Below are 27031 nucleotides of genomic sequence, written 5' to 3'. Positions count from 1 at the left end.
TTCTGCAGACAAAGATGTGTCCGCTTTTCGTTGCAGTTGAAATTTATTAAGACATACACTCACAGACCTTATTTTTAACTCGAGTTCTTTCATCTTGACTTCAGGAAGACCGCTACAGAAGCACAAACATTTTCATTGCGATATGTTTTGTAATTGTATTACCGGTTTTGATTTTGAATCTCTGAGAACACATGTACATGTGTTGTAAGTGACATCGAGTGTACACATGTACACATCCTTTTTTTTAAAAATAGATACGAAATAATTATATGTTGTTGGTATATGTGTCTTGTATGCAGCATCAATGCAAACTAGATGTAAATGTACTGGTTATGTGGCCAATAGCCTAATACATGTATTGGAGATATCTTTACCACTGAACTGCTCAAATCTGTGCTCCGCTGTACAGTGTTATTTATCACCCGTAAAGGGTTCAGAAACTAGTTTAATGTATTTCAAACATGTTAACTTTTATTCAGACACGTCAGAGTTTGGAAACGCATTTCAAGTATTTCTCCAAAGCTGACATTAGACAGTCTGCTGTGTAAGAATGTTCAATAAAAACTGTGATCTGCCATTTGAATGACAAAACTTTGACTGTACTGGAAATGTGTGTATTTTGATTGTATGTTTTTATCCTGTCTTTTGGAAACAGATGCGTGTTTTCTCTACTGTCCATTCAACATTTAATTTCATACTCGTACAATAATTTGTGTTCATGAGGAAGTGACAGTTTTTGTTGATTTGGGGTCACCAGCCCTTATCACTATGCCATATTCCCTGTAGCACAGATTCCCTGATACAGTTGATTTTGTGATGATTAATGCAAAGCTGCAGTGTGTATGAATGCAGCCCTACATGTACGTGGCAGCCAATCAAAGCACTTGGTCACACATGGTACCAGCTAATACAGATGGACAGGCAGGCTGCCAGCCACTCACTGGTCTCAAAAGTCTCTCTTTCAATGGATCACCAGCACTGCTTGCTTCTCAGTCACTTCTGGTGCCATAGGTGACATTTCCTCAATTAAATCCATGTGGTGCTAGTCATTGTGGAAAGTCCCTCACATGATTTGCATACCAAGCAGTTTGTTGCCTTTGTGTCAACATTTAGACATACTACTGCACTCTGCTTTCTGTCACAACAATCTGCTGCAATTTCTCTGTGTAAACAGACAAAGATTCAACAAGAAACAGAAAACAAACTAAAAGACTAAAGTAACCACCAACATGAGGTAACTTTTTAGTTTCCTTAAATAATAAATATTTATATCATTGAAGTTGCAGCCACAGGAAGGAAGTAAATTTTTTGTACAAAAATACTTTAGAAAAAAACAAACGATGACAGAAAAATCTCTTCATATTTACAATTAGTTTTAAGTTGCTCTAGAATAATTGAGGAAAAATTTAACAGCACACAAAACAAAAAGTCTGGAATTACCGTTAAGGGTTTTTTTTAGTGGGTTTGCCCGTCTACATGTATAGATATAAACCCCAAATATCAAAAGATGTATAGCAGGAAGAAGATGAAGGTTATGGGCCTAAATTCAACCCAAACAGGCAAAATACACAAACTTATTCATTACATATGGCTTATTTCATGTAGCTGTGATGAAAGATGGAAAATACTTGAGGAATTCAGGAGCAAAATTACCCGAAGCATGATAACATTTTGAAAGGAAAGTTCTTCAATACAAGATTTGCTGAGGAAAACAAAATATCAAAGTCTGAATATACTTTCCCAAATCAACAAGAATAACTTGTGTAATTTTCCCCAAATGAATACATGGTCGTTCAATGACAAGTTTTCTGAAATTGCATATGTAAATAGTTTATATACACATTTTAATGGGAATATTTGATGTGCATGCTGACTGGTCTAGTCACAGACTCTGTTTGCCTGTACCAAACTGTGCACAGTTGCTTGATAATTAAGGAAGTCAACATTTTGTCAATTTACATGTAGATCATGTTGGGTCTTGTGTGAGCCATCACTTCATGTTGATACTGTTGATTTGAATAATTCACTTAGAAAACAATATCATTTTAAACATAAACCACACTCACTCAAAATTACAAGAACTTGTCCACAACACAAACTTTGAGGATCCAAAACCACAAAATCCAGAAAACCAACAAAGCCATATAATATTAACAAATCCATTGAATGGAACAAGTATATATAGATTGACTGAATACGTATATATCACCGTCACACTTCCACTTCAGAGAGAAAACATAGGTTATAAAATAAGTTTTCAAAGTTGCCCTTGGGACAACAAATTATTGCTCAAAACCAAAACAGTGATTCAATCTTTGGAGTCACATAAAATATGGAAACAACGCAAAACTCAAACCGCAGGTAAACAAACAGGCAAACAGATCAATGCAGATTCAAAGGAATAATATACATGGACAGAATAACGACTGCACGGATGGCCATCTATGCTGATCCAACAATAAAATTCATCGTGACTTCAATTCAAAACAACACAACAAAAAACATCTCTGCACAGAAATTAAATATCTTTAAGGGATGCCTTCTAAGTTTACAAATACACAACACAGCACAGGGTTGTTACTTTTCCAACATCTACCCGTTTTTTTTTTCAAATTATGTACACCTGAATTCTGTCCAAAATGAACAACTCAGTCCAACTAGATTCAGTGTAATTACAATTTACAATGGCAAAGTACTGACAGTTTCTTAGATCTGTTTGAAGCATTACTGTAAAGAAAAGGGATAAAGAACTAATATTGCCAGGAACAACTTACACAGGAAATACAGGGTTTTGGGAATTTAAAAATAAGTCTTTGTCCTTTTTCATAAATAATCGAAAATGGCATAAATAATCACATCTTGGCTTGATAGGTTGAACTGATAACAAAAGCAGCAAATTTTCTTTCAAAGTGCAAAATTGTTTGCATGATTAATTGACTTAAAGGCACAGTTACAGTGGACGGAGCACTTTTCTTATTGGCAGCTGTACTTTTGCTTGACTTCAACTCCACGGGGAAGTTTCAAAACGGAAAAACCATAAAATGAAAATGAAGTAACTAATATCTGCAACACATGTATGTAAAAAAGAAGCACTTTTTATCGTGAAATGCAACAAGAATGAGGCAGTCCTTGAATCGGGGGGGGGGGGGAAAGACATCTTTTCAAGGTGTTTCATTTACTGTTTAGCACACTTCGTTTGTGTGTTAAAATGAATCTAAGGCCACTGGATGGTTTGCTTCACTAATTTCGGGTGTTCAAAAATGAACAATCTTCTTGCTGCTGTGCAACTACATGTATTCAGCCTCAGCACTGCTTTGAAAGCTTCCCACTCCAATGGTGCAAAATATCAACAAAGTTACAAGAAATTTCCCTCATGTCTACAACTATCAGGAAATTTGAGCGTGCCTGATTTGTGTACTTGAAATAGGAAAAGACCCAAATAAAAAAAATTCCTATAATGTGTTATAAGTACTGCCGCATTTTTAAAGTAGTTTCTCTGACAAAATATAACCAACACTCAACTAAAACATCCACGTGAAACAATCTGCTGTAAGTGGTTGGGCAGTGCAAAGTTCTGCCTCTACAAGTCAGCTAAGTCATGTTTTGAGAAAAACTGTCAATGTGTTTCTAAGGTCTCCATAGAAACAGCAGCTGGGCACAGGTCAGGGGGTAATGAGAGGGCTCAAACAACCCTCCTCCAAGTTGACTTGGGAGTTCACAAAGGTTTTTTCCCTTCTCAACACAAGTGAAATAAAAAATGCTGGTTCAGGAATATTACACTTGGTTCTGACTGGCATACTACAGCAGTGGCCTAACTGGGGTACAATTGCAGGGGGCACTTTGGGGGCCTTCAATTTCAAGAGGAGGTACTTACCTGTATTTGTTCAGTCACACTTAAGAACACTGGCCAAAGCGGACCATCAACAGATTTTTCCTGCTATAATGGGGGGGGGGGCAAAGGCCTTCTCCAGGGGATCTGTGCCCCCATGCCACTCTATCAGGGTCATGCCAAACCAAGTGGAATTGAAAGCAACTTGATCTAACGGATTTTGGTTCTAGACAGGCACTACATACATAATTCAAGCTGCGTGCACCACTGGAAATTTAAAAACAATCAAATACACACACACAACTTGCTTCTTGTTGCATCGTTTTTTGCTACAACTTTTGTGAATATATGGATATGAGATTAATTTCAAAGCTGTCAAGCAAAACTGATGTCATATTGATGAAGCAATACTTACATTGTGCATAATTTTTTTTCAAACATATGGGCATTAAATAGGCATGAAGCTGGCAAGAAAACCAGCCACATTGATGAAACAATACGTGTATTATGGATAATAAATAAGCACCGATACCAGCAAGCAAAAACTAAGGCTCCATGAATGAGACTATGCATGTGTAGCACAGATAAAAGGAGACTATGCATGTGTAGCACAGATAAAAGGAGACTATGCATGTGTAGCACAGATAAAAGGAGACTATGCATGTGTAGCACAGATAAAAGGAGAGAGCGTGGATGAAGGCAGGCATTATAACCTGGCAGTAGTTCCAACATAACATAGCCCACCACAAAAGTTAATTAAATTTCTGTCTGCGTAACAGGATTTCAATGAAAACCACAGAACTGCATCATCCTTATCATTTACATCGCTTATATTCACAAGTCTACATCGGCCATGGCATCCATAATGCCAACACTGCCTGCGGATTTAGAGATACTAAAGGTCAAACATACAAGTTAACATATATCTGTGACCGACCATCCCAAACCATGCTGAAGTACATGTATATAACTTCATAACCTTAAAATAGTGGAACTTCCACTGTTCAGATTTTCATGGGTGTTTTACAGCTATCACTTTCCGTAAGAGGCTCACTGCAGGCAGAGTTTCGATGAGAACATGGATCACTTTAAAGGGGAAAAAAAAGCTGAAAGAGAGGAATTGTCCAACATCACAAATATCGACTTCAGCCTGGTTTGGGGATGGTGGATCACATTTATATATATTTGCCCTGCTTGAGTTCAACTTGCAAAATGAGCGACATCTGAAACCAAGGCATTTAAAAGTCATTCTGAATGAGTGCACTAGTTAATCTTTTAACATCCTGCCATGAGTGGTCACTCCTAATTCAAACTACTCATGTACTTAATTCACATCTCTGGAATAGATTAGTTCAGCACAACTCTGGTATGCCAGTCTAAACTGAAGGTTAGGCCACGGAGGAATCAAACACATGATTAGGCATTTGGACTGGGCTTCATATTTGGCATTTTGTCTTTGGCAGTGATGTGACTGTTGACCTCCCCCTCCATCCCTTTAGCAGTAATACTGACCCCTCGCCCCAAACTGACTTTGCCCCTAACAGGTAGACATGTAGAGTCCATGCTGTTTTGACTGTAGGACAGATTGTTTCAGTGGAGTCAAGGAGAAAAAAAAACAGTCAAAGGGGCATGATATCAGTGCAAATAGCCAAGCAATACATGCCCCTTATTAACCATGATAAGTGACATAAATGTCACCGAATATGTGACAGCTTTTGATATCAAGGAGGGGATGCAATCACAAGTGTCGACAACGTGATCTGTAGCTTTGGTGTGAGCTTCAAACTGGATACTCGTGCAGACCCGATGACGGGTCCAGAACGAGACAGGAAGCAGTGACTGGAGTAGATTGAAAACCCTGGCTGATTACAGTTGTCCAATTTCAACACAGCCTCGCAGGTGTGCAAGACATAGCGGCAGTTGGCTGGTCAGGTGGTTGACAAGAGTTGGTTTGAGGTCACCTTGGAGGTCAATCTGTCAAAGCCCAAGTAAAAGGGGGAAAACGCATAATTTAAAGCAAAACCTGAAAAAACAAAAAAAACCAAGCCCAAGTTGCTACAAAGCTTTAAAGTCAGACACCAAAGTGACTTCCCAATGATCTGAGTGTAGCATATAAATGAAATGAATAATAAATTTCTATAGAAGTAAGTGAAAAGTGACAAAGCGTCTGCAATAACAAAATGTACTGCCATCTTAAGCTACTGAAAGTTTCTGGTACTATATACCAGAGGGATTACAATATATTTTTAAGAAGGACACTTCCCTCAAATGCAAATTTGGAGACATACATGTTAAAGTGCACAAAGAGTAAGTGAATGAGGTCGATATCCAATATTTGAAAGTCAAACTTCTAAAGAATAGACAAGTAGTTTTGAAAAGTGAAAAAAATGTCTAACACAATGTCCAGTTCACTCTTTATTCCCACATTTAGACAGCAAAACCAGAAAACGAGATGGGGATGTTTACAGTAACTCCACAAAACGGAGGCTGTTACGGTTAACTGGCAAGGTCATGCATACTTTACCTGTGATAAATAGGACACCATGCAGTGTTCACCATCATCTGTTAAAACTGGTTCCATGGATATCCCACAACAGAGAATCTAGATGAAAGAAAATGTTCCGGAAGTTCATATCTGTTCGTAACTCATCAAACAGGAGAGGTCGAATAACGTAAACCAAATAAGTGCTAGCAGTCTGAGGCTTCTTAATGTTGATCAAAAAAATGTATAGGTATGTAATACAAAACTGCTGCAAACTGCTTGCTGACTACAATGACTTAAAATACAAATTTCAAAATATGGAGGTACCTGACGTTTTGATCCAGCTGAATCTTTCTCAAAGGCAAACAAATGTATGTGAAATCCTGCCAAAGTTGGCAAAGCACAGTAACCTTTGCCATGATCGAGTCCCATACGAACTCCGTATGTGTGAAATACCTTTATGTTTTGGACTTGAGATTCTGTTCAAAGTATTGTCATGGTTGGAGATATAGTCTAGTACCTGTCCTCTTACAGCTGAAGACACTGTAGGACACAAGGGGTGGTTTACAGATGTTGCTGCGATGTACCATTTACCATCCTGGGAATAAACATCAACAATGAAAAACGATAATGCATGATAGACACAAAAACCAAAGTAAATAATTTTTTTTTTAATGGGAAATACTGATGCACAAGACCAAGTTGAAGTTGGAATCCTTTAAATGAAATCCCTATTTTTTCCTGGAAAATTGCATGCTTATCAGCAAAATGCCAAGAAATGAAAGGCGAGAAATTTAGATAGGGCAATGGAATTTTGAAAAGAGTTTTGGGAACAGAACATTTTTCCTGAGGACTAGTGAGATTTATTTCCTGATTCATCTGTGTGTGAGACGTATAAAAAGATGAGTTTATCAAAATAAAAAAGGGTTGTGGCGTCTTACCTGAAATGTTTGCTTAATCACACAACAGAAGTCACGTGACTTTTGAAGGGAACATTTGTCGGTATCACAGAGTATGCAGGCAACTTTCACCGTGTTATCTATGTACTCAAGTAGCTTTACATTCTATTGAAAGTAAAACAAATTGGTTGAAAAAAATTACAATTTGGCAAGTTGTAATAGGAGAATAACTTGGCAGAAAATGTCATCAATTTACAGACTAGTGCTTAAATATTGGCTAGCAATGATGACTTTATTCTTCTCCAAGAATACCTGTCAGCTGTACTGTACCCCGGAGATTGAATTCCCCCAATAGGGAAATCATTAGACTATAAAAATGATTTTTACTGTAACAAGACTGCAAGTCACCAATCCCTGTAAAACAAACGACTTGTCAAAATCAAATTCAGAAAACATGACCAACTTACTGTAATGGCTTCATGCAAGCAGCTGTATCTTGCAGAGTTGCTGATGAGATTGAAGATGGTCTGTGCTGGAGCTTTCAGTACACTCAGGCCAAGAAAACTAAAAAAAAATCAACGATTAGTTGGGAGTTCTACATTCAGGTGCTGCTTCAAAACTCAACCGTGCATCGACAAGACTTGTCCAAATCAACACACGCCTTTGACACAGAAATATCACTGAATATTCAAACAGAGGCAAAAATTCAAACGGAGGAAAAAAAATTACTAAGAAATAGTTCCTTCTGTCACTGATGTGATGCACCGTTTTCAGGAAACCTTAGTCAGCTTTGCTACATGCTGGAACTTAACCTAAAAATGGGCAAGGCTTTGCAGAAGTACAAGACCACTTTATATCAGAGCTACCATGCCTGCAGAATCCTTTCAGTTTGTTTCCTGGCAGTTAATTTATTGAAAGTAAGACATAACAACAAACAACATCTTTAATTTGACGAGAAAAATACAAAAAAAAGTTGATATCCACATCAGAGCAACTAATCATGCAAACTGCAATAGGGTAAAAGCGATCAAAAGAATCCATGGCTAGACTCATTGGATTGTACCAAGACATTCTAAAAGTGAATACAAAAAGTGTGAAACTTGTAGGCTGTCTGATTTTCTAACAAAGCTTACCTGTCAAAAGAGCAATATTTAGTGCTCTTCTGCCACAAAAGAATGTCTTTTTCCTGCCTTTGATACCTGAAAATTCAATTCACCAAAAGAAGACACTTTCAGTCTTAAATTTGCGGAGTGCAAGGTCTAACTGTGTGGCATCTGAAATAATTTCAATGATGCCAGGTCAAAATGAACTTTCACGAAAGGGTCTATCCATCATCAAGACAACTGTTAGCCTCATGTTCAGGATCTCATCACTGCCTGGTGAAAATACTGTAGAGTCCCATGGGGCAGGTATGAGTGATGACTGCAGTGTACACATATGGACTAGTGCACGTCTACGCCCCCCTCAAATGTACAAGTGACTAGAAGAAGCTGAAAATAAAGGGAGATAGGACCCTCTTCTGGTCACTCACACACCCACGGGGGTACTGGCATGCACAAGTGACTGCATTATACCCGTCCATATATGCTCTGTAACACACCTCTATGCCAAATTTCTAGCCAACCGGGATGGAGAAACATCAAGAGGTGTGTTAACTATATAAGTAGTTCACGATAGTTACACTACCATCACCTGGTGAACGATGGATGGTTTGGACCATCTAGCTGACCAGCTGGAACCTGGCACCACCGGTTATCAACCAATTCTAGCTCATAGAATTGATCATAACAGAGGGAACCATTCAGGTAAAAAGTAATGTCCGAGATGTTGTTGACCAGGAATGCCACCAGAGTTGCAACCAACCAACAGCGACATGTATACGGGTAATGCCTGAACTTGCCCACAGAGTATGGTGTGTCACTGAACATCAAAACATTGGAAATGTTTCATATTTACCTCCACCCATTTTGCTCTGCAGTGTGCTCTCTTTCCTTGGCATCTGCTTTACCAATCAAAGTCGTCTGTGAGTAGAAATAGAAAAAACCAGGAACCATTGACACGATCTGCATTTCTAACAAACCCAACTCTCAGGAATGATTTCCCCTGATAAACAACATGCGTGTATCCCTAATGTAAGTCTCAATAACAGCCACACTAAAATTACACGTATGCGCAAAATGGGTTTGAAATGGATTGCTTTACCCCTGGGTGACTCTTCGGGGGTTGGAGTCGAACCCAGTACATTATTTTTTAAATTGTCCCAATGCATTTGTTTATCATGTGCCCGTGCCTGAGCTTCAGCAGTTTCCAAAGTCATGCCTTACAGGGTCTTCTTCATTTTCTCAGTACACGAGCCAAACGTGGGGCACCATTCCATTGTACATGTATGTGTAACACTCATAATGATGTACATGCATGCCATGTTTCAATCAAGAGTGGTCAGAGAACAGCCAAGATTTGCCAGGGCAGTGGGAAGATGGAGGATGGGGCATGAGGGGGGTCTGGATTCACCATGACCCAGAAGTCAGGTCCTTTTTAGGGTTAAAGAGTGGGTAAGTAATTAGTACTGCTTAGGAGGTAACTTGTGATAAATGACGCCATGCACATGCCCATCCAAATGATATCATCATACACTGTCGAAAAAGCTGTTTTGGCTAAAGGCAGGTTGGGCCAAAAGTGTATCAAATGTAAAGGGAAAAAAGGAGGGCTGGGAAGAAATAAAAGGGACCAGGAGTTCAGGTATTAGGTAACCTTTGATTTTCACAAGCACCCATGATGCAATATGAATATATAAGAATGAATAGGTCTGAACCAAACAGAATCCTCAAGCTACAACAAATCTTTAAGAATCTGCTGAAATTGACAAGATCCCCAAAAAAACTGTTCTCTTGCTGCTGTAAATTGCTGCTGTGATTGGCATGGCCTGGGTTAGATCAACTGTAGACATCAGAGCTGACTCAGAGGTAGAGGTTTTCAATTGTGGTATAAATTTGAGATTAAAGTGCTGTGAGTTTTAGTCTTTAGTTTGGCCATTCACAAAATACTGCAAGCAAAGCAGAGAGTTTTTAGAGATGAAAATGGCCCTTGAGTGAAATGGATTTCCACACTTGTTACATGCAATACCAACCCGTGCTGCAAACTATACACCAAGGATGAATGAGTTTATCCAAAAAGGGTTGGGGTTAGTAAGGAGAGGCTCAGGATTTTGTAAACGGTGTGGATTCTTTGTTTTACCTCTCTGATCAAGTGAGCCATAGCCTGATCAGCGGCTAGGTGATAGAGTGTGTCCAATGTGACTGTGTCGAGGTAAGACAGTAACAGGAAAAACCAAAGACACTGTGAATGGGTGAAAGGAAGCTACAGGTATGCTTTAATATGAAGCAGCAATAGTGATCAATATGACTAGACACAAGAACTCCAAACTAAAAGAAGGCAACGGTTGACAGTTATGATTTGGATGTCAGCTTCATCACCTTATATGTATTTCTGACGAACCCTCCCAAATTGTCATTACAAAGTATTGTCTACCAGTTAAAAAGTAGAGTCAAGGTGATTTCATTAGGGACCATTCTCTTTTTTTCATTTTATCTATGTATGGAAATAAATATCAAACTAATTACTATAAAGAGGGTTTGACTGAGATATACATTTGGAACTCACCGAGAGGAGTCTCAATAATTGGGGGCAAGTCTTGGGTCAATCTCTCCTGGCTGCTGTGCCTGCTGTGTCTTCCAGATCGTCTAGGTGGGGAACTAATGGAATCCTTGACTGGTTGAGCCTCAGGAGAGTCTAACCTGTCCCTCCTCTTGGCTGGAGATGGACGCGACGATTGTGCAGGCAATAACTTCGGAGATGAGGCTGACTCCCGAGTCCCTTCCTGGTTCATGGAAGCTCTTACCGAGTATCTGGGGCTGGTCTGGGTGCCAGGAATTTCAGAGGCCTCCGTCCTTTCCCCCCACAGCAAAGACGGCACCGGCGGATCAGACAACGATGCCTGCAACGGTCCAGATGCAACTGGGGGAGCATCCCAGGTTTGGGAGCTGGAACTTCGGGAGCTCCTGTAGCTAGCCTGGAGGACCTCATTGGCACGAGCAATGGCTGGGATGGAGGATGGATCTACCTCCTCAGGGGAGGGTGGATGTAATGCGATGAGTGGAATGGCAAGGGGATGCGGAGATCTGAAGACAAAGGCATGATGCAGATGTTATGTGTTAGAATTGTAACAGAGGCACTACGAATGTTATCTACAGCAGATGAGACACTGAAAACGGCAGGAAAGAAATGAAATAAAATGCAACTTATCTACGTGTCCTCATTTGTTCACCACTTTTTGTATACGTATTGTGAATGAAATAAAATTAACAAAGGGGGCCACATTTTGCATGCTCTAGTCTTATTTCACCAGATTAAGCTGAAGTTATTTGCAAAGTCAATAACATATTTTGTCACACACACACATCAAACATGCAACACCTTTACATATTTTATTCTGTCAATCACGCATATAACTAAGATAGTATTTCATGGATTTTGAATCATTTACGTCACTACATAAATACATACAAGGCTAACTGACCTTTGGCATGATCTAACATTCTAAAGGGTTGGTCTTGTATTTCAACCTACGGATGTCCCCCCCCCAGTTTTCATCCAACACTGATAAGATGCTCTAATAAAGGCATATGTGTATTCTTAATAATGATCATACGATGATAACATTACTTTGAAACTGCACACCTTTCACTATACACACCTTGTTTGTGAAGATGCAGCACCCTGATTTGGTCTTGCTGGTTCTCCATTGAGAAAATGGTAGCTTGGAGAAGCGTGACGTGATGCGTCACGGTCATAAGAAGGAAGATGCCTCTGTAGAGGGGGTGGCGATGGCTGTGTGTGGCGGTGTGTATTAAGGGGTAGTGATCTCCAGGAAGGGAGGTCCGGGGACCGAATGGGGGATCTGGAGCTCATGGCGGCAGATGCTGCACGGAGACACTGGATTTCCCGTTCAATTGCATCCTAAAGAAGGGGCAACACCAACATTTGATGAGAACTCATGTTGAGGCATTACTGGTTCCATCTTGAGTCAGTTTATAGCAAAAGTTGTTTTTCATTGACTGACATACCTATTTAAATAAGAGACTTAAAAAGCAAATAAATTTAGTGTCTAATAAGGAAAAAGAACAACCATTTGGGCTCCTATGTGTCAACTTTAAAAATCAAGAACCTGGATGATCAGTCCTCTAGTAAAATGCTTATTTCTTTTTCAACGAGAAATTGAAGTAAAATAACCACATGACCCAAAAGATCTAGATCGAAATATCCATGGTTCTTGCTCATACAGTAAAATCTCGATACCTCGAATCTCTGGGGAATGGACAAAAAAATTTGAGTTATCAGAAATTTGAGTTAAAAGAAGGTCCCGATTTCTTTTGAAGTTAAGTCATTATTACAATGTGTATCATATTACACGTACCTTTACGCTGACGCACAGTTACCATAAATCCCCCTACAATGACTTTTGAAACGACATTGTGGTTATTTTATACTTTGGTGCCACAAGTTTTTGTTCATAGAAAGACATTTTTTGCGGAGGATTTTTGTTGTCAATCGGCTGACAAATAGCACATTACATGTACTGTAAATCATTTAAACTGTGTACCTTTGGGTGGCAAATCTTTCTTTTGCGTTGTGCGTGTGTGACGCAGTGTGGTGGTCCCATTTCTGATACCGCACCGCAACGCAGTGCCTTGCACATGCGTACTCGGGCGGGGTTTCCCGATGAGTCAGACAACTTTTTTCATCACATGAGGGCGCACCTATTTGCGCTTCAATAAAATTTTGTAAAAACCAAAATGCTATTGGTATCTGTTTTTATTTTTTGTTCTTCTTTCTTTATTTTCAAACTTTTGTTTATTTTTTGGGAGTGAGATTTGGCTACGCAAAAGCTCTGCATTGCAGTCACATGGTTGGTCCACTGCGCGTGAGCATGCTGTGGTTTGTGGCTCTAATTGGGCAGCCATCACACGGGCGAGCGCAAGCAGTTGGGCCAGACCATTAGGCCAGACTTAACTTCCATACGAGTGGCGTGTGCGGCATGCACAAAGATCTCCAATGCATTGCTGCAGCCACTGCAAAGAGCCATCAGTTGGCCTGCCGACGCACTGACTACGATGGGTTGCAATGGGTTTGCGATCATGGTGTGGTTATGTGTCTAGATAGATCATCATTGTACCGCGCTTGTAGGTGTTCAGGTGTGGAGAGACGAAGTGCGCGTGTCAGAAATGATTCATAACTAGACCCGCATTCTGTTTACACTTTCTGAAAGTTTTTTGGAGGCGGTTTCTTTTGGATCTGCTACACAAAAACTTCGAGGCAAACGAATCCGGCAACGTGAGCAGTTCGAGTTACAGATATGTTTTTGTACATGAAAGCCCATTTTTTCGGCGGGAATTAATTATTCTTCAAGTTAAGCCGAGTTTCGAGTTAACCGACGTTGAGTTATCAAGATTTTACTGAACATGTATGACAAGTACATGCTGCTTCATATGCCACTTACCGAACAGTTATACATTTCCAGTGATTCATGCGCACTGTGTGGTCTTCTGTGTTTCATTGTGGTACCGTAGCTTCCTTGATGATGGTTCGCAACGTTTTCCATTCCATTCTGGGCCCCAAGTCTCTGCATGCTGCTCAAAGAAGACCCTACTGATTTTGGTCTAGCACCGGTACTGGCTCCGTCCTCTCTAACGACACTGCTACAGTACTCTACAGGAAGCCTCTCCTTAAGTCTATCTGTTGGAGATGAGGGCTGCTGAGAGGCAGTAAGGGTATCTCTACCGTCCTTGTCTTGTCTTGAGATGGGTTTTGCATGGCTTAAGTTCTCCTCAGCTTTTGCAATCTCGGCCCTGGATTTTTCTCTCATATGTCTGGACTCCTCAAGCAGGGCTTCTATATCATCGGCGTTCAGGCCAGGCTTCCTTTTCTGCTCTGAGTCAGTGGATCTTGATGGATCCTTTCTCATCCAGGACTCATGCAGGAGGGCATCTATCTTGGCTCTCTCTGGTCTCTGTGTGGAGGTTGCTGATACAATGTTGCTTCTGAGCTGCTGGAGAAACTTGCGACGCTGACTTGGCAGAGCATTTGGGGATGGACTTGGAGATGCTGGACTGTCTTCGGGTTTTTCGGGAAGAGGGACTGGAGAGCTACCAGTACTTTTGCTGTTTGTTTCTGATCTGAGACTTGTTGGCTGTGGGGGGATGTGTTTCACCTGGCGAGGTTTCTTCTTGCTTGGGCTTGGATCATGTCTTGACGATTCTGCATCTAACAAAGCAGTACCCGCGCTTTGGCTGCGACGATGCCTGAGAGTAATCTGTGGGGACTTCCATTCCTCAAGAGGCAAGTCACTTTCCAAGAACTTCAAGAAAGCATCTGTCTCTCCTATGCCATACATCAAACTAGCTTCCATCAGCTCAACAGCAATATCTCTCCTTGAGTCCAGCTTTGTGCTGATGGGCACCCTGCGTGGCCAGGAGGCTCCAAGCTGGACATTTACTGAATGGGTTGCTGGATCTTTTTCAGAGCTCTCATCCTGACCGCTACTGCTGAAAGGAGATTCCTCATCAGTTTTGGTAAAAATATTTGTGGGTGTGGACTCAGGACTTGTTGAAGGCTGTAGCCCAGCTTCTTGATTATCCTGTAAGATGTTAAGGTATTCCTCATGAATCCTGCTCAAGTCAGCATCCTCAGTTTCAGAACTAGAGCTGCCGAGCTGCTCTGAGGAAAGTCTTCTCTCCCTCAAATATGACAGTTCAGTATCTCTCGTGCTCGCACTGAATATTCCACTGCTTTGGGTTAAACTGTTATTGAAAACATCAGCTGTCACTTTGCTCTCCTCATCAGGGCCTTCACTGTCAGGTTCCTTTGCATCCTTTTGAGGTTTGAGAAGTGGATAAGCCACTAAGCCAACAGGGATCTCAAAATTGCCTGCTTGCCCTTTTTTCAGGTACTGAATTTCTTTCTTCAGCTCTTGAGATGGTGGCATTTCACCAGGTTGGTATCTAGATTTTTTCAAAGGCCATGTATGCAGGGATGGTTTGGAGTTGGCTAACGCAAGCAGATCACCTGTGTCAGCTATACATGGTATTTCACTTTTGGCTGAAGAAAAGGTAAAATCCTTCTTTGGAAATGCCTCAGCTGGTCTCCGCAGACTATCAGTTTCTGAGTTGCACTGATCTGTTAATGGACCGTCAATCTTCTCATTACTTATTTGCAATTGCACTTGAGTGTTGTTATCTCCAGTGTCAGCTTCATATGTTTCGTTAAGACATGACTTTGACGCTGGTTTTCCATTATCATGCTCTGACAGGGCGTTCGTTGATGGTTGTGGCCCTTCAATGTCTGAATGTTCTATTTCCATGCCATTTAGCCCTTTGTGCATTTTGGGAGAATCCCTCTTTTCGTTTGGTGATGATCTGGAACTACTGTTTCCAGACTCTGAGTCAGCAAGAAGCCACTCCAACTTCCCTGGTGAAATCAGGATACCTCGGAGATAGAGGGAGGATATTTCTCCTTCTTCCTCCTCTTCCCCTTGTTCATGGTCTTCATTATTCCCGTCACTACAGTTTTTGTGGATGAGATCAGCTGGAGCTGAATGTGCTTTCTGAGGCTGCTCAATTAGACGTGAGCTGAAGGATGTCCCACCCTCAGCAGATGATCTCCGAGGGATAAAAGAATCACCATCCTCATCAACAAGTCCGGCGAGCTCTGGTTCTTCTTTATCCTCAAAATCAGACTCAAGGCTTGAAGTCTCCGCAAAGATGCGGTCGAGTTTCTCATTTGTTTCTTTCAGAGCTCGCAGGTCCTCATCCAAGTCATTGTCCAAATCAAAGCTGATGTCAGAGAAAGCTCTGAGTAATGGTCTCTGAGTTTTCAAACTGCTCCTTCGGATGCAGTCTTCTGGTTTGGTATGACTGCCATCACTCTTATCATCAGGTGGTGCTGCATCTTCCTTATTTTGATGAGACTTCTTGTCTTCTGTTGCTCCAATCTCTGCAGCATTGTTAGTGCATTCATTCTCAGCTTCGGTGCTGTCTGCCAGCTTTGCCAATTTATCCTTCACATCGTTAGAGCTGGGATCACAGATTGCCTTTTCCTGGACAAGTTCAGATGGACCCACAAGTTCAACTTCAAATGCTGGAACATACTTTTTGATTGTTTCCTGAGGAAGACTTCCAAGAAATGACAGGTCTTCTTGGCCGGGCTCAGTATCATGCCACTCAGCGAGGAATCCTGATTTGAAAAGGAATCCTGGTGGACTTTTCTCATCTGAACTACCTTGGGGTTCTGTTGGTTTTGAGGAAGGTCCAAAATACTCTAACTTGGCCACTTTTAAAGCCAGTCCATCAAAATCTGTGCTACAACAAGCCTCTTTTTGGATATTTTCACTGACCAAGGGTAAGGGCAGCTGTGACTGCTGATCTAAGTTGGTTTCTTCAGGATCATCACCCTGTGCTCCAAGGGATGTTTGCTGAGAATGTGGTGAGGTTCCATGTCGTGTTTCCGCTGGTTCTTCAACATGATTTGCAGGTGAGTGGACAGCAAAGTCTAAACTGTCTTCTGAATCAGTTGCACAATCCTCCTGATTTAGTTGCCACAAAGTGATTCTGGCCCGGGAGATCATTTTTGTAGGTGGTGAAATCTGCTCCTTGCCACCCTTTTTCACAAGCTGGAATAACTTCTGAGCAAACTCCTCCAGTGGCAGTATGTTACATAGGCTTTCTTGGTTAACAATCTCATTCACCAGATGAAGGTCTTCAAGCGCTGAAGCTTTGTCATCAGCTTCACATTTCTTGAACAGTTCAGACCGTCCACTGCTAGTGAAATTCTCTTGACAAAAGTCAGGTTGGTTTGATCCATCTTTGAGTTTGCTTACATCTTGTCTTATTTTTGGAATCTCAGTTTCTGATTGCTGGTCACTGGGGGCAGTGGTAAAATGTAGAGCTTCCTCTAGTGGTTGATCAGAAAGGTTCTTTGCTCTGAGTTTAAGGGCACAAGCCATTGCTCTTTTAGCTGCCTTTTGGGATGCGCATGTTCTCTTCCTTAGCTCATTCAACAATTTCTGCTCCTCCTCATAAAAATCTACAACACTATCCTCAAGGGTACTGTCCTCTGAAACATGAGATTTTTCAGTACCCTGGGATTTTTTTGTTGATGGAAGCTCCAATGTCTCAAAGTCAGTTACACCATATAGTTTAGCACTGTTTTCAAGACCACCATCGAACTTCGTAAGATGCGCAGATGAGGGAGTTACAGCCGCTTGATTCTGCTGTTCTAGATCATTATGGTTCAGCACCGGATTATGACATGCAGTAGTAACAGATGGTGATTCAGTCTCGTGTAGGCTGCTGAGAACTGCCTGTGTATTAATATTCTCAATGTTGGAAATGTTTGTCTGCTGAACTGGCATGCTTTTGGGTTTGTGATCCACGATTGTACTGAGTAGCTGGCTTGCAGTTAACTGAGCAAATGGTGTAATATGTTCAGGAATAATTTCAGTTGTTTGGTTAAAGCACATTTCCTGATCAATGTCAGGTGACATACTCGTGTAAGCATGAGCCTGCTCTATCTCTACATCAGTCATCACAGCAGCATCAACTCTATTAGTATGACCATCAAATGATAACTTCACTGGAGTTGTGTTGGTTGCGACAGCAATCAGCTCCGGTTTGACAATCTCTTGCTTGCGACTTCTAAAATGAGCAACTCCTTTGGAGAAAATTTGTACGAGCTCCTCATCCGTGCTGTAGGATCTCTGCGGCGAGAGACCCATTGCTGTGGATAACTCCTTCAACTCATTCAGGCTCGTGTCGCCTCCGTTGTGCTCCGATTGAATTTGCAACTGTTGGCTATGCTCAGGAGACTTAGTGGATTCATCCTCAGGGAGCAAATTATCGGATGATGGATTCTGACTGGATGATTGAACAGACAAGCTCTCCTCTCTGATGGGTTGAAACAAGGAGTTTGTATCAGATGGATTACAGGATTGCCCCGGTAGTTTGTCGGTGGGGTTTGTGTCTGTCAAAGGCCATGTGACTGGTTTGTCACTTACAGTAACAGCTTCCTTAACAAAAATCTCTTCGACAGGTCCAAGTAGCCTGATTTCAGGAATTTCCTTCATTGAGTTACCATCAGAAATTTTAAGCTTGGAGTCCTCCATGGAAGGTGATGTCAATCTGACATCTTTTGATCCATCTGCATTTCCAAGTACTAGCTCTTCCAGAGCAGAACTGGGGGAAAGTTTCCTCCTTTCTTCATGTTCCTGCAATGGTGTGCTCATAGGCCTTTCGTTTGGAGAAACTGGGGTCTTTACGGCTGGCTCTTTTGAGTTATTATGCAATGTTGGGACACTTTCAACAGTGCTACTCATGGACATTTTCTGCAGCAAGCTGGGCCACACAAATTGAGTCTCTTTCAAAACAACTGTTGTTTTTCTCAAAAATTCAACAGGAACCTCGTCTGAACAGCTGGTCTTTTCAACATCATCTTTCAGAGAATTTGTCTGTTCTCCATTCAGATCACTGCATTTAGCTTCCTCTGAAGGGTAATTCTCACCTGCAGTAGGTTCCACAAATTCAGAAACAACTTGGAGAGTGGGCTCATCCTCTTGACGAGGAGGGAAATGGATGATCTCATTCTTCAAAACAACTGAGGTTTTGATTACAACCGGCTCTGAGGGCAAGAGTGACAAGGGAGCCTGCAAAGAATCAGGTTGACTGACTTCAGTGAGTGTTCTGTCAGCCTCCCACTTCTCACTATATGTTGGAACAAGAGAAGCTGAATCTCCATGTTTTAGTGGCACAAGCTCGGCACCATGGAAGACTGTCTCTGGTTTTTGTGGCAAAGAAGGATAAGAATCCAATTGGTCATGCTCTACAAAGAAGTGGGGTGCTGGTCTATCTTTGGTAATGTTGTCTGTGTTTCCATCAGCTGAAGTGGGGCAGAGAGGCCACGATGGAGAAGACACAGATACTAAGCTCAAAGAAGGCAACAGAGAAGCACCTACATTGCTCTGACAATGAAGTGATAAATCCAGGGCAGTTGGAGTTGGTATTTTCTGACTTAGGGTTGTTTGTGTGAATCTGTCAGCAAATACCACACCTGAAGCTGACTTGCAAGGAAAACCAGCATATTCAGATATAGTTGATATGTCATCATGCACAGGTTCCGTTTGACTGGCAAGGTCCTGTTCTTCCAGCCAATCTGTCTGTGCAGACTCATCATAAGTGAAAACGTTGCAGTTTCTATCTTCGCTATCAATCCTCTCGTTAATGGCAAAGACACTGGTCTCATCATCTGTGGGTGTCCTCTGCTCTCTTGGGGTGATGCTAAATTCAATTTGGACTGGAGATGAAGCACCCGAGCCTTCTGACGATGTCTCTCCCAGGGATTCCCAATTGCCTCCAAGTACACGGACCAACATATTAAGCTTGGCCTTGGTAGCAGCAAACTCCTTTCCAACAAAGGGTTCGAACACTTTTGCTACAGTAGGGTGCTCTGACTCCAACAGTTGGCTATGTGCTGACTGGCTTTCAAATAAAGTTTCTTCTTCCAAGCTGCTTGCTTCTTGCTGACCTCCATCAGAGAGGTTCTTTGAAACAGCTGTCAGGAACCTTATTGGAATGGCTGGCTCATTCAGTCTGTCAATCTGTTCGTCAGTGTTCAGGAATGAGGTACCAGGCACAGTGTGGACTGGGTCTTCTACCTCTGGCGGATGTCCAGATGTGTCAGTATCATCATCAGGGATGAGATTCATAAACTCTTCCTCACTCTTCTGTGTGCTTCCTACGGGTGACGACTCTGTTGGTTTGGTGTGAGGCTCATCCATGTCAGACGATGAAAGACACTCCTCTGAGATGGTTGGAAGCAAGCACTCCAGCGAGCTTCTTGAACTGGGAGGAGGCCGTGTCTTGCGAGGAAGTTCATGACTCTTCTGATCTTCAACACAGCTGCTATTATTAGCTCCCTTGGTGGGTTCACCATTTGAATCCTCAGAGGAGTCATCGTCATCATCATCGTCATCTACGGTGTCACTCCCACTGAGAATGTCCAGCTGCAGTCTAAATGATGACATCTCTGATATTACACGCTCAGCTGTGTCCATTGCGCCATCTTCATCAGAAGGTTGAGAGTCAATGTCATATGCATCACTTACATCAAATGTTGATTTCTGAGTTTCTGAATCCTTAAGGAAAACTACATCATCATCATCACCAACAGATTCTGATTTCTCAAGTCTGGAAAGGTACATCAGAGGGTCAACAACTGGACTTATTACTATCCCCACAAATTCTGTGCGATCATTTTCCTGGGGAACTGGCGTGCTCTGCATTTGGACAGGAGAAAGTGACAGGCTACCAACAGGTGTAGGGTGGAGATTTTCTTGCGTTACCTCAAAGGCAGTCTGATAGAGTGTCAAGTCCTGTGCACTTTGAAATAGCACAGATTTATCACCACCTTCCCAGTCCTGAGCAAAGCAAAGCTCCTCTTCCTCACATTTTTCAGCTGTTAAGAATTGGGATGCATCCAGTTGCCTTGAGAGATCTCTAAGCTCCTCTACCAAGGATGGGGAATAGACACTGGAATGAGCCTGCTCCAGATGATCAGAGAGTGACCGAGCTCTCTCTATTATATCAGGCGTATCTTCTCCAGGATAGGTACACCCAGACCCTAGCTTCTCTGATAATCCTCTGAGCTGTTCAATTATGGAGAGTTCCTCGGCAGAGCTATCTGGACTTGCACTACTCTGGGAATCCTCACTTTGAGATTCCTGTCCTTTGGGATTATCTGCAACCTTCAGAGCAGCAGAATCTCTTGAGACATCTAATGTTGTGGATGGTAACTCTTGAAGGTCAAGTGCAAAGGGTCCAATAACAAGTGAGTTTACGAGAGTACGTAGCCTCATGAGTTCGTCTTGTATCAACATTGGGTTAATCTCAGTGACCAATTTTCCTCGATTCAAGACCACATTTTGAGATTCATCTGCTTTTGTCTCTACAATAGCCCCATCTGGAACCATGTTTTTTCTCAATTCAACTGAAATTACTTCAGAGCTCTTCCTTCCTGGGATGCCACTTGAAATTCCCATAGCTGATCGTGTTTCAGGGACTGCTGGCTTCTGTGAGTCATCCGAAACATTCGAAGGGTAATCATTTGAGTGTACATTAGCTTCAACCAGTTCCAGATGATCACACTCAGACATAAATCTAACATCACCTTGTTTCTCAAACATGGGCACAAATCTAGCAATTTTGTTATCTGTCTGTACTTTCCCACTGTTTGTTTCTACGTATTTGTCGCTTGGAAGATTGGTTGTCTTGTTGGCATCTGGCAATAGCAACTCAGAAAGCTTTTCTGTTGAGGCAGTAACTGATGCAGCTGCAACAAATGGCTCCAAACGGACACTGGATTCTATTGGAATACCGTCAAAATGTACTGAAATATCAGACAAAGGCACTCCATCAGATACTGGGTTTTGGCTTTCTCCGGGTTCTCTCTTATAATATGACATTTGGAATGGTTCAATATGTAGCTTGCTGATGAATCTGGTTGGCCTGTCGCTGACTGTGGATGATGATGATTCTGTTTCACAGAAAATTTGTGAGTTATAGGTTGAGTCTGGAAGAGCATTTTCTTCATGTTGATTGTGTGGTCTAGGGCATTTCTCTTCTTCAGATGTAATGAAAGGGTCTCCTTGGGACACTTTTACAGCAAGTAGACCATTTGGTCCATCACTATTTCCTTTCCTCTCATGCCTCTTATCTGAGAGTGAAACAGGAGGTATTTCATTTGATGAAGTTGTCAAGACTCTTTTCGAATTACCCTCTACAGTATCAAGTTGTTCGTCTGCCACGATGGTAAGATCGCCTAACTCTGCCATCTCTTCACCACTAGATCCATCATCATCATAATTTATGCTCAGTTCAGAGCTCTGATCAAGCTCATTCTCTAAAATCTCAAGTGGTTCCACAGGATCACCCTCTAAAATCTCATCCCCTGAGTTGCTGGCACTACTGGAGGAGGCCCAGAAGACTGACTCTGCCAGAGTTTGGGGGCTCGGTAGGGGTTTGACAATGAAATCTGTTGGTGTTGCTGGTTTGTCTGAAAGGTCAGGAGGATCACTCACTCCGTCACTTATTAGGGCAACTTCATCATCGGGGCTTCTTGACTGCAAAGAATCTGACCGGCTGAGCTCACTGGAGAATGTAGTAGTGCTGGAGTTTGAGAGGGAACTGGAAAAGGGGCTTGACTGGCTTCTTGTATCCCCTGCATCATCTTGTGATGCTCCCAAAGAAAGGTATGGAAGCAATGGATGTGCTTTCTTATGACTGCCATCTGAAACAAAATGCTCCCGATCTTGTGTAGCTTTTTTGCTTGATTTTGACTTCATGAGTGTGCGACGCTTCTTATGCTTTTTCCCCGTTTTGTGTGGTAAGGGTAATGAAGAGTGGTCCTTTTGTTTGACTAGTTTTCTTGGTAACCCTTGGGACTTCTGAGACACTGATGAGAGATCAGTAACAGTTGGTGATGCGGTGATCTCCTTACATTCTGGCACATCTTCACATTTGTCACCAGGCAGAGACAACTCTGCCTTTCTGAGTTCATCTGCAGCATATTCTGCAGGTAATGTTCTGCTCATGTTTTCTGTGGGGCTCTTCCTTTCAACAGAATCACCACATACAACTTTAGTACTACATTCAGTCAACAACAAACTCTCAGGGGTAAACTCAGTTTCAATCAGAGAAGGGGAAGTAAGTTTGTGCTTTGCTGTTTTCAAAGGAGACTTCACATCCTCTATGCTCAAACCAACCGCTTCCTTAGATGCAACAGTCACATGTTCATCCGATTTATCCACAATCTGCAAATCTTCAGGTCCTCTCCATTCCTCTGAATCTGCATCATCTCCATCTGTGGAGATACTAACTTTAGCAACAACAGGAGCATACTCAACATTTGCGAGAGACATGAGTGATGGCTCTTGGAAAATATCATCATTGCTTGCAAGGTTTCCGATGACAGTTTTGAGTTGTGGTTGTGGGATGTTATCTGCTTCATTTTTAACAGTGGCAGGATTTGTGGCAGGATTTGTGTCGGGCTTTTCAGAACCATCAGCTGCATTAGTTGTTGGGAGGTCATTAAGACTGGCTTCCACAGCAGGAGCAGTGTGGTCAGATGTAATACTATTGTTATCTGTTGAAACACCAGAATCAATAACTGTCATGTCCGGGGATGCGTTTGGGAGTATTGGTGCTTTATCTCCATCGGGTCTTGACTTGATCTCCTTGATGTCCTCCACCTCATTGAAAGTTGCCGCATCCTGAGGCAATTCAACTGGTGCTAAAAGTTCGTGTTCCCTAACATTTGGCTTCAGAGGATTAGCATCACTGTTGTGTGTGTGGTTATCCATGTTTTCAGAAATGTACCCACTGGTAGGTCGTTCATCAGATGATCTGTTTTCTCTTAAAAGGACTGGCGGTGGGGATACCATGGCTTCCTCTGCAGGAGTACCTTGAAGCGAGTCCTGCAAAACTAAATTGGCATCTTCTTTCACGTCATTCACTGTCCCTTCCTTTGGACATGTGATGAGGTGACTGCCTTCAAGCTCCATGAATACACCTCTTTTTCGTCTTCTTGATAACTGGGCACCAATTTTAGTGGACGTTTCAAGATGATGATCTCCATCATCCAGGCTATCTTCATGGCATTCCTTGCATGGCTCCTGCTCTTCCGCATCCTCTAGCGAATCAGGATAAGACTCGTTGGAATCTGACAAAATCTCCTCAACAGTTATAGAGAAGCTGTCATCTAACATGGTATCACTTGCTACACTGAATTCGGGATGACAAGAAGAACTTAGATTGGGTAGCTGAAGTGCAGAGCCCACATCTTCCATTGAGTCAGAGCATCCAACAGCAGGCTGCCTGTCAAGAGATTCTTGCTCTTTCTCAAGAACTGTATCACCAAGGTCACTGGGTTGAGACTGATCTTTATTGTTAACTCCAGATGAGGTTTCATTGTCTTCATTAAGAGCAACAAAAAACGCTTCTGAGTGGTGAGTTGTTTTCAGTGTCAGCTTTTCAAACGCCCTGGAAATAGGTTTAATTACTCTTGGTAGATTAGCCTTAGCCTTGTCTTTTGAATTGGGTGGGGATTTTTCTTTGGAGACAGTTGGTTCTTGACTGATTTTGGAAGCACTTTTGGGTCTCTCGGTGGGTTTTCGTTTCATCGCCTTTTCTATTGCACTTTCAGAGGATGGAGTTTTGGTCCGTCTTGGAGGTGATGCCTTTTCACCTGACGCCTTTGATTTGATTTCAGTCTTTGTGTTTAAATGAGGACATTTAGTAGGGGAGTTGTGATCAATTATCTTAGGGGTATGCGTTTTTGGAGGGCTTCTAGTTCTCTCTTTCCCACCATCATCTTTTTTCTTTTCAGCTGGTGATATTGAATTTCTACTTTTAGGCCCCTTCTCTAGGAGACGTCTGGGACTCGCACTTTTTGTCCTTAGTTTGGAGCCAGGTTTTAATGAGCTTCCAGACTCATTATGGATTACATATGCTTGGTTTTTACTTCTTTGAGAAATGGAATGTGCAGTATTTCCATCAAGCCTGTTGCTTCTTGCCTTAACATCCGCTACTCCATCAGTAAGAGACCTTTGCCTTCCTCGAAGTTCTGCACCTTCATCATTCCTACGTTTGGCGCCTTGATCGACCACATACAATCTCTGAGGTTTACGGCGTAAATACTCAAATTTAGGTGCTTGCTGCTGGTACAACCTTGAAAACACAGTGTTTGAAGTTGGTCCAGGCTTCCCTGAGGACATAGCACCCTGAGGTTTATATGACATCCGGGGAGAGGATTGAGCTTTACCAGAAGTGGGTTTTGTAGTTCTGTTGGGTAAGGGTTCCTTTGGTCCTGTTCTGTCAGAACTTGATGGGGGAGTTGCTTTTTTAGTCACCTTGGAATCAATCCCATTTTCTTCCTTATCTGAAGAGTTTGATGGGGCCTTTCCGCTAGCACTATCACTGTCACTCCTCCCACCGATGGGGCTCACTCTGTCCCATCCAATCACAGCTCTTGTCTCATTGCCATTGCCGGTCTCATCTTCAGATTTCAAGGAGGAATCCAGGGAGTCATTGGAAGCACTTGCGAAACGGTCGCTGAGCGACGGAATGCACTCTATCTCATGCAGCCTCCTCTCTTCCTGCTCGATGAGTCTCAGTGACTGAGAGCGCTGCCTGTCAACGGCTGCCTGTCTCCTCTCCAGGGCAGCTTCAGCCTTCCTCTGCGACTGTTTGTGGATCAGCTCCATCTGGGCTAGCCTCTTGCGGTCCACATCAGGCACTGATAGGTCAGGTGACTGATCGGTCTCCTTTGCAATGACAAGTGGAAACGAATCATCCATGGCAGGAAGTGAAGCTTTCCCCACTTCGTCTCTCCTCAAGGTCTGACATTCTTGTTCCAACTGCTTCCAGCCTACAAGGCAAACCAGTCAAACAGGAGCAACATTAAAATTACCAAATACATACAGCAATAAATCTTCCGTAGTTTGACTCCATGTAAAGCAGACCATAGCTTCAACCAGTCTATGTGCAATAGCTGTGGTTAATGCTCTTGAAAGGGGAAGAATCTGAAAGCCACAACTACCTAAAACTTTGCTGCAAAAGTTGAAAAGCTGTTTTAAATACTCTAACATCTCTAAACCTTCCTTGTTTATACAATGTACATCCATAAATAAACGAAAGTTAATGGCCTTCCAGGATTAATTATGTTGATATTACACACAATGGCAGCAACTAAAAATAATTTGGTTTTTCTTTCTACCTTGCTCATGTTCCTTGGTTAAACATTCTCTCATCTCTTCCAATTCCTTCTCCGTCTCCTCTTTCACTTTCTCATGCTTCTCTCTCAGCCTCTGCAGTAACTCTCGCTGCTCTTTGATCATCTGCTGGTGCTCCTCATAAGCCAGCTTCATCCTCTCCTCTTCCTTCTTGTGAGCTGCATGCGTGCGACGTTCCTTGTCCTGCAGTTCCTCTAGCCTCTTCCTGCCAAGCGGATTACATTACATTCTTAGTAATGCAGTGTGCACCCAAATCTGACTACAATCTGTACTACAGAAGCGGTCCGGAACATCTTCTCCAGGCTCCAAAACGTTCAGTACAATGCAAACCCGAATTCATTCTGAGAGATTTGCCATTTTCCGAATCAAGTAGTTCAGTTCTTACACACCAGGTTCTTTCAGCAAAAAGGAAAACGCTGATAACACTGAACAGAGTATGAGAATGTCTATGATATGTATATGCAGTTCTTTGTAACAGAATCCCAGCAATTATTTCTATTCTTTCCATAAAACTTTTCGGGTACCTTGTGCTTTCTACTTTGTCCACTTTGATCTTATGCTGTCTCTCCAACTCAACCCTGAAAATAAAACATGAATAAAAAGATCCATGAGGTCTGAAAATAAAAACCTTCTTGGCTAATACAACATTATTAGACAGTGCTTTTGTAGAGTTCCTGAGATGTCTAAAAAAAAAAAAAAAACAGAAACGTGGAGTATGCTGTTCCCAGGATCCCATACACTTTTGCTTAAATAAGAATAGGAAATTTGATGACTGAATTCATTACCTACCACTGTGAACAAATGTTTATGTTTAATACAAACCTTGTGTGGACTTTCCATTGCTTTTGTGCAGTAAAGAAAAACAGGCCAAGTTCTCCTCTTTTTCCCCCTATACATTGACTACGTTGAACTGGATCTTTGATGATTTC

General features: G+C 42.0%; 1 protein-coding gene across 8 annotated transcripts in view; it reads right to left on the bottom strand.

The window, feature by feature from the left end:
• Positions 1–2303: 2303 nt before the first annotated feature.
• Positions 2304–27031, bottom strand: part of LOC110976722 (uncharacterized) — a 71616-nt gene continuing 46888 nt past the window's right edge. For 6 of the 8 annotated variants that reach the window (XM_022230233.2, XM_087133520.1, XM_022230235.2 and 3 more), the window contains 13 exons: positions 26627–26680; positions 26087–26307; positions 13767–25738; positions 11964–12226; positions 10871–11388; positions 10445–10506; positions 9167–9231; positions 8344–8409; positions 7678–7774; positions 7253–7375; positions 6832–6909; positions 6354–6431; positions 2304–5803 (listed from right to left, as the gene is read on the bottom strand). In XM_022230233.2, coding sequence (XP_022085925.2) covers positions 5696–5803; positions 6354–6431; positions 6832–6909; positions 7253–7375; positions 7678–7774; positions 8344–8409; positions 9167–9231; positions 10445–10506; positions 10871–11388; positions 11964–12226; positions 13767–25738; positions 26087–26307; positions 26627–26680 — 13705 coding nt within the window. In that variant the 3' untranslated portion in view covers positions 2304–5695. Of the gene's footprint in view, positions 5804–6353; positions 6432–6831; positions 6910–7252; positions 7376–7677; positions 7775–8343; positions 8410–9166; positions 9232–10444; positions 10507–10870; positions 11472–11963; positions 12227–13766; positions 25739–26086; positions 26308–26626; positions 26681–27031 lie in introns of those variants that run through there. The other 2 variants (XR_015424484.1, XM_022230237.2) reach the window with 2 other exon arrangements.

This window comes from Acanthaster planci, linkage group LG01 (genome assembly GCF_054643075.1).
Source record: "Acanthaster planci isolate LZ-2023a linkage group LG01, COTS_SCS, whole genome shotgun sequence".
In the NCBI taxonomy this organism is placed as follows: Eukaryota; Metazoa; Echinodermata; class Asteroidea; order Valvatida; family Acanthasteridae; genus Acanthaster; species Acanthaster planci.
Note: the sequence above shows the minus strand (reverse complement) of the source record. Positions and strands in the feature narration are given on the sequence as shown.